The 8,087-nt window shown below is 47.1% G+C and overlaps 1 protein-coding gene across 1 annotated transcript; it reads left to right on the top strand.

Moving 5' to 3' along the window:
* Window positions 1–1,359: 1,359 nt before the first annotated feature.
* LOC137531533 (cocaine- and amphetamine-regulated transcript protein-like) lies at window positions 1,360–7,432 on the top strand. The gene is made up of 3 exons (XM_068251452.1): window positions 1,360–1,608; window positions 5,704–5,787; window positions 6,935–7,432. The coding sequence occupies exons 1-3, from the start codon at window positions 1,471–1,473 to the stop codon at window positions 7,040–7,042; spliced, it is 330 nt and encodes a 109-aa protein (XP_068107553.1). The 5' UTR covers window positions 1,360–1,470; the 3' UTR covers window positions 7,043–7,432.
* Window positions 7,433–8,087: the final 655 nt, after the last annotated feature.

Genomic DNA, 8,087 nt, shown 5'->3' with positions numbered 1-8,087 from the left:
TAATGGCAACCACTCACCATGACAGCCCAGCAGCTGGCATTGTTTATAAGGGAATGAAGATGGCAGCCTCCATTACAGAGCCGGATCATCCACAAGGCAAACCTAGGCAGTTGCCTAGGGCCTGGGGAGAGTCTAGGGGCCTGGAGGATGCTAGCCCCCACCAAAGCTTACTAAAAAAGCCAGGTGATCAATCAGCGGTTGCCTAGGGCCCCAATTCATCCTAATCCTTTTCTGCCCCGTATCGGGTGCTGAATTTGGACATTTTACCGCCTAAGGCCTGTCACCAACCCCTCGCCCCCCCCCCCCCCCCCAACCGCCCTGTCCTTTGCACCACCGGACCTGTCTGCTCTCCACGACTCATTTCCTCCCCTGGTCCTGCGCTCTCATCTTGAGCTCCTCCATTCTGTGCTTGGGGAAAGCAACGCACAGGATGGGGGGAGGAGCACAGGAGCAGTGGAAGCAGGGCGGCCATGGACTGGGTTTGTGACAGCTGCAGTTTACATATTTGGCAGTTTAACTGCCTTAGTGTGCCAGCCCGCTGCCCGGCCCTTGCTTCCTGATGCCCAAGGTCATGGCCTCTGTGGCCTTGCCCCAAATCCGGCCATGCCTGTACCCCTCTCACTTCAGGTTCCCTTTCAATAGATTCTGTACTGAAAAGAAAATTCCCCTGGGGGTACTCACCTCAGTAGGGGGAAGCCTCTGGATCCCATCGAGGCTTCCCCTGTCCTCCTCCGTTCCACGGTGCTCTCTCTCTCTGCCCCTCGGAAGGCACAGCCGACAATTTATCAGGCTGTGCAATATTTACCTTCCCTGGCTCCGCTGTTGCGGCTCTCGTCTCGGAAATAGCCGATCCCAGTCAGGTCCCCCTCTACGCGAGCGGACCCGACTGGGATCTGCTTCCTCCATCTATTTCCGAAACGAGAGTCGCAACTGTGCCTGCGCTGGAGCGAGAAGGTAAATATTTACATAGCCACCGTTCGTGGACATGTAACAAGACTACCGTGGGACGGAGGAGGACGGGGGAAGCCTCGATAGGATCCGGAGGCTTCCACTACCCGAGGTAAGTATCCCCCAGGGGAATGGTGCCACAGTCTACTTCTCCCCAGCCTATCACAGCCCATCTGTAGATTGAACTCTTCTGCGTCTTTTCTTATTACGCCGTGTTGCTCTGCTGAAAATCTCTACGGAAAATTAGGACATTCAGAATTTAGTTCAAAGTTGAATTAAATTTGACGCTACAAATTTAGAAGCTGTCCCCGGTTCATCTCCTAGGGCAGTGACATTAGCGGAGGGCAAGAATTTTCGAAGAGATCAGCTATAGTCCTTTAAGTTGCTTCTTTTCTGGCTTAACGACCCTACACGCCCCCCTTGTGCCGAGCGTTTAACCCGGGCGAGTGTCCCACTAATCCCCATCACTGAGCGGACAAGTCATCGAGCGTGCGGACACAGCCACCATCCTCTGCAGCAACCATGAGAATGTCCCCCTGCGTGTCTGCCCTCTACCTGTGCCTTATCGCTGCTCTACTCACCAACCTGACGTCCTGGAGGGGGGACTGCGCAGAACTACCGGCCAACCGAGCCAGCCAGAGGATCAACGAGAAAGATCTGGTGAGAGAAACTGTTCATGGTGTCGGAGATTTTTTACATATAGATTTTTAAACCTAGCATTTGCCCAACAGTCATTCATTTCTTGGAAACTCATTTGTGAAATAGACATAGCTGCGGACAAAGACCATAAACGCGTGTCATAGTCTTGCATTGTAAGGCCTGGGACACACTAGAGCGCTTTTTTTAAAAGCGATTTTGGAGTTGTGAGAATCTTTTAAAAAACGCTTTGCAAATAAAAGTGTATAGAGGTGAGCCCACAAGAGTGATTGCGATTTTGAAAATCGCAATCGCAGGACATGCAGCATTTCGGGAGCGCTTTCGCTTCAATGCAAAGTATAGGAGCGCGGGCAAAGAGCGTATAAATTGTAAATGTAAGCGATTTTCATGTGATTTTACCCTGGAACTACCCAGAAGCAAAGCACGTTTAAATCCATCAATCAAACTGAGAATCGTTAATCGCTGACACTGATTACAAATCGCTATCTTAATAGCCAGAAATCGCAGTTGCAATCGCCTGCAGAGTGCTTACACAAGCCATTGCGATAGCCTTTCTAGTGTGTCCCAGCCCTAAGAGTCCAGCTGGCTAAACACTTATAGGGTCTTATTTCATTGACCTTTTTCTCCGAAGTTGTCTCAGCATTCTGCAACTGAAAAAGTACTAAAACAAAGTAGGTGAAAAAGTACTGACGTAGTTATGCTATTTTCTTGCTAATTGGTGGATTAAAGGGCATTTTATTGAGAAGGTGTACGCCTTGTGCTTTGGCATTGATCTCACTGCAATTCTGAGTGGAGGGGACACTAAAAAGTCATCCAGTTATTATATTGTAGTGAGGCAGCTAGGTAAGTGTTCCTGTGTTTATAGTGAGGCAGCTAGGTAAGTGTTCCCGTGTTTACAGAAGGGCAGCTAGGTAAGTGTTCCTGTGTTTATAGTGGGGTAGCTAGGTAAGTGTTCCTGTGTTTATAGTGAGGCAGCTAGGTAAGTGTTCCTGTGTTTACAGAAGGGCAGCTAGGTAAGTGTTCCTGTGTTTATAGTGAGGCAGCTAGGTGTTCCCGTGTTTACAGAAGGGCAGCTAGGTAAGTGTTCCTGTGTTTATAGTGAGGCAGCTAGGTAAGTGTTCTTGTATTTATAGAGAGGCAGCTAGGTAAGTGTTCCCGTGTTTGCAGAGGGGCAGCTAGGTAAGTGTTCCTGTGTTTATAGTGGGGCAGCTAGGTAAGTGTTCCTGTGTTTATAGTGAGGCAGCTAGGTAAGTGTTCCTGTGTTTATAGAGGGGCAGCTAGGTAAGTGTTCCTGTGTTTATAGAGGGGCAGCTAGGTAAGTGTTCCTGTGTTTATAGTGGGGCAGCTAGGTAAGTGTTCCTGTGTTTATAGAGAAGCAGCTAGTTAAGTGTTCCTGTGTCTATAGAAGCCAACTAGGTAAGTGTTCCTGTGTTTATAGAGAGGCAGCTAGGTAAGTGTTCCTGTGTTTATAGTGAGGCAGCTAGGTAAGTGTTCCTGTGTTTATAGTGGGGGAAGCTAGGTAAGTGTTCCTGTGTTTATAGTGAGGCAGCTAGGTAAGTGTTCCTGTGTTTATAGTGGGGGCAGCTAGGTAAGTGTTCCTGTGATTATAGAGAGGCAGCTTGGTAAGTGTTCCTGTGTTTATAGAGAGGCAGCTAGGTAAGTCTTCCTGTGTTTATAGAGAGGCAGCTAGGTAAGTGTTCCTGTGTTTATAGTGAGGCAGCTAGGTAAGTGTTCCTGTGTTTATAGTGAGGCAGCTAGGTAAGTGTTCCTGTGTTTATAGAGGGGTAACTAGGTAAGTGTTCCTGTGTTTATAGAGAGGCAGCTAGGTAAGTGTTCCTGTGTTTATAGTGGGGGAAGCTAAGTAAGTGTTCCTGTGTTTATAGTGGGGCAGCTAGGTAAGTGTTCCTGTGTTTATAGTGGGGCAGCTAGGTAAGTGTTCCTGTGTTTATAGTGGGGCAGCTAGGTAAGTGTTCCTGTGTTTATAGTGGGGGAAGCTAAGTAAGTGTTCCTGTGTTTATAGTGGGGCAGCTAGGTAAGTGTTCCTGTGTTTATAGTGGGGCAGCTAGGTAAGTGTTCCTGTGTTTATAGTGGGGCAGCTAGGTAAGTGTTCCTGTGTTTATAGTGAGGCAGCTAGGTAAGTGTTCCTGTGTTTATAGAGAGGCAGCTAGGTAAGTGTTCCTGTGTTTATAGAGAGGCAGCTAGGTAAGTGTTCCTGTGTTTATAGAGAGGCAGCTAGGTAAGTGTTCCTGTGTTTATAGTGAGGCAGCTAGGTAAGTGTTCCTGTGTTTATAGTGAGGCAGCTAGGTAAGTGTTCCTGTGTTTATAGTGGGGGAAGCTAGGTAAGTGTTCCTGTGTTTATAGTGAGGCAGCTAGATAAGTGTTCCTGTGTTTATAGTGGGGGAAGATAGGTAAATGTTCCTGTGTTTATAGTGAGGCAGCTAGGTAAGTGTTCCTGTGTTTATAGAGAGGCAGCTAGGTAAGTGTTCCTGTGTTTATAGTGAGGCAGCTAGGTAAGTGTTCCTGTGTTTATAGTGGGGGAAGCTAGGTAAGTGTTCCTGTGTTTATAGAGAGGCAGCTAGGTAAGTGTTCCTGTGTTTATAGTGAGGCAGCTAGGTAAGTGTTCCTGTGTTTATAGTGGGGCAGCTAGGTAAGTGTTCCCGTGTTTATAGAGGGGCAGCTAGGTAAGTGTTCCTGTGTTTATAGAGAGGCAGCTAGGTAAGTGTTCCTGTGTTTATAGTGGGGGAAGCTAGGTAAGTGTTCCCGTGTTTATAGTGGGGCAGCTAGGTAAGTGTTCCTGTGTTTATAGTGGGGCAGCTAGGTAAGTGTTCCCGTGTTTATAGAGAGGCAGCTAGGTAAGTGTTCCAGTGTTTATAGAGAGGCAGCTAGGTAAGTGTTCCTGTGTTTATAGTGGGGGAAGCTAGGTAAGTGTTCCGGTGTTTATAGTGGGGCAGCTAGGTAAGTGTTCCTGTGTTTATAGTGGGGCAGCTAGGTAAGTGTTCCCGTGTTTATAGAGAGGCAGCTAGGTAAGTGTTCCAGTGTTTATAGAGAGGCAGCTAGGTAAGTGTTCCTGTGTTTATAGTGGGGGAAGCTAGGTAAGTGTTCCGGTGTTTATAGTGGGGCAGCTAGGTAAGTGTTCCTGTGTTTATAGTGGGGCAGCTAGGTAAGTGTTCCCGTGTTTATAGAGAGGCAGCTAGGTAAGTGTTCCAGTGTTTATAGAGAGGCAGCTAGGTAAGTGTTCCTGTGTTTATAGTGGGGGAAGCTAGGTAAGTGTTCCCGTGTTTATAGTGGGGCAGCTAGGTAAGTGTTCTGTGTTTATAGAAGGGCAGCTAGGTAAGTCTTTGTACAGAAGCACATGTAATAAAGTTCCCATTCTTATGCATAGGCATAGTCATGCAGCTCGCATGCAGGAAAATGCTGCAGACTCAGCCCGGATTCAGGATTAGTGGAAATAGGCCCTAAGGCCTTGTTCACATTATAAATCGCCAGCGCAATCGAAATGAAAAGCTTTCATAGTGTGAACAAGCCCTGAATGAAGTAACTGTGTGCAATGAGTCTCGCCTCTCTAAAACAGCCTGTAAAAATACAAGAGTGCTGCTTCAATGTAAGAACAAAACATTTACCTCCCCCCGCAGGCCCATCTGAAAGACCTGCGACTGGAGCTCTAGTTGCAGGCTGCTGCGCCTCCGCAGTTCCATCCATGCGCCTCCTTGATTGTGCTTCCATTGCCGGCAGACTTATGCACTTTCACACAGGGCTGCGGAGTCAGTACAAAAATCATCTGACACCGACTCCGACTCCTCAGTTTATGAAGCCTCCGACTCCAGGTACCCAAAACTGCTCTGACTCCACAGCCCAGCTTTCACAGTTCTCAAAAGAAGCATACCACTCGTGCAGCAGTCCGCAACTAGAGCTCCGGTGGCAGACCTTTCTGAAAGGACAGAAGCACACGGGAGAGGACCCTGGAGGGGGGGGGGGGGGTAAAAAGCCCCGGGTTGTCCCAATTATGGTGTATTATCACCCTGTACTTACTGCAGACCAGATATAGCAGCATTGTGAGCCTGTGTGACTTACACTCGTCTCTCTATCTGACCTCTGTAGCTTCTGGAGCTGCAGGACGTCCTGGACAAACTCCAGTCCAGGAGAGGAGGAGCGTGGGAGGCCAAACTCAACCAGATGCCCAAGGTAAGCCAGACCCACACCGTCGCCATACAGCCTCTAATTATTACACATTCATGTTGGGCTGACATTAGTGATGTGTTCAGAATATTCAAACTCAGAACCTCGCTGCAGATTCTTCCGATTAGAACTTGAATCTTCAGACATGCGCACCGCGGCTAGAGGGGGGCGTGGCCTCTGCACGTCACAAGTTCTGATCGGAAGTATTCAGAGTGAGGTTCTGAATTTAAATATTCTGACTACATCAACTCTAGCAATTTTGCAGAAAACACTGATCCATTCCCATCAGTCTCTGGACCAGAAGAGCTTACACTCTAATGTCCTCACCACAGTCACACACTATTATTATTATTATTATAAATTTATATAGCGCTGACATATTCCACAGCGCTGTACAGAGATCACTGATCCATTCCCATCAGTCTCTGCACCAGAGGAGCGTACACTCTAATGTCCTCGCCACAGTCACACACTATTATTATTATACATTTATATAGCTCTGACATATTCCACAGCGCTGTACAGAGATTACTGATCCACTCCCATTAGTCTCTGCACCAGAGGAGCTTACACTCTAATGCCCTCACTACAGTCACACACTATTATGATACATTTATATAGCTCTGACATATTCCACAGCGCTGTACAGAGATCACTGATCCATTCCCAGCAGTCTCTGCACCCCAGGAGCTTACACTCTAATACCCTCACCACAGTCACACACTATTATTATTATACATTTATATAGCTCTGACATATTCCACAGCGCTGTACAGGGGTCACTGACCCATTCCCATCAGTCTCTGCACCAGAGGCGCGTACACTCTAATGTCCTCACCACAGTCACACTATTATACAATTATATAGCGCTGACATATACCACAGCACTGTACAGAGATCACTGATCCATTCCCATCAGTCTCTGTACCAGAGGAGCGTACACTCTAATGTCCTCACCACAGTCACACACTAATATTATTATTATACATTTATATAGCTCTGACATATTCCACAGCGCAGTACAGAGATCACTGATCCATTTCCATCAGTCTCTATGCCAGAGGAGCTTACACTCTAATGCCCTCACCACAGTCACACACTATTATTATTGTATATTTCATGGTGATCACGTGACCTTTTCCCCCCCTCTCAGTGCATTATAGGAGACTCCTGTGCAGTGAAACGCGGCGCTCGGATTGGCAAACTCTGCGACTGCCCCAGGCGGAGCACCTGCAACTTCTTCTTCCTGAAGTGTCTGTAACTATCGCCCCCTGCAGGCCCCCAGCATCAGCTCTCCTGTGAGAGACTTCCACTTCCTGTACGAGGTTTACAGACGTTTACTGGGAGATCTCTAAGATTATCGCCCTGCTCCATGCAGACTGGAATGACGGCTAATCCCGCCACTAATCTCCGGAAATAGAGGGCACAGATCAGTGACACGGATCGGCCGGCAGGTTATCGGCCGCGGGAGATGGCGGATTTCCGAAGACGCAGAATCTTCTGGAATAAATTGGCGCCCAGGGCTGGGATTAAGCACAGAGCCTAATCTGCTCTCGGGAGGAAGAATGTATCTGATATCAATTTTCTGATATGTGCGATAGCTGAAGAGCTGTGTGATAATGTGCAATACGTATAAAGTTTTGTATATGTATAAAAAACCCTACTCTGTCTTATTGCCTGCAGGGAGATGGGGGGGGGGGGGGGGGATTCTACAAAAATGTGCAATTTCCTTAGATAAATCAGTTGCCATAAAGCCACGCAATAGAATTATAACAGTAAGAGCAGAGAAGAATACTAATGATGCTACACCAAGTGTGACCGTGACATACTGTCAGTGACAGCAGCATGCCTGGGTATTCTCTAGTACTGGTCCAAACCGAAGCCCATAAAGCCATATCAATCCCTGCCATGCACTGATGAGGACCAAAAGCCCAAAACAGGCTGCGTGCATGTTGGGTTGATGTGGCTCTGTAAAATGTAAAGCTATAGGCTGGCTATACACCAGCAGTTAGGGGTGTAAGCCTGGCTTACATGGGCATACAGAGATAATTTGCATATTCGGTAGTGGTGCATTGTGGGTAACCAAAGATGTTCACTTAAAGCTGAATTATCGTAAATACCTTCTGTTTTAAGGGCAAAACACACCAAGCATTGCTTTTTAATAGAGAGCTTTTTGGTCTCTTTTATAGTGGCCATACATGGTACAATAAAAACGTTCGATTATCCCGTTTATTCTATCTAAATGATCGAATCGAATTAAAGTTGAAAATATATTTTTTTCCGATCAAGAGAGTCGAACAATTATC

The sequence above is a fragment of the Hyperolius riggenbachi genome, chromosome 9 (genome assembly GCF_040937935.1).
Source record: "Hyperolius riggenbachi isolate aHypRig1 chromosome 9, aHypRig1.pri, whole genome shotgun sequence".
Lineage (NCBI taxonomy): Eukaryota > Metazoa > Chordata > Amphibia > Anura > Hyperoliidae > Hyperolius > Hyperolius riggenbachi.
The sequence above is the reverse complement of the archived record's forward strand: the minus strand, read 5'-3'. Positions and strand labels throughout refer to the sequence as shown.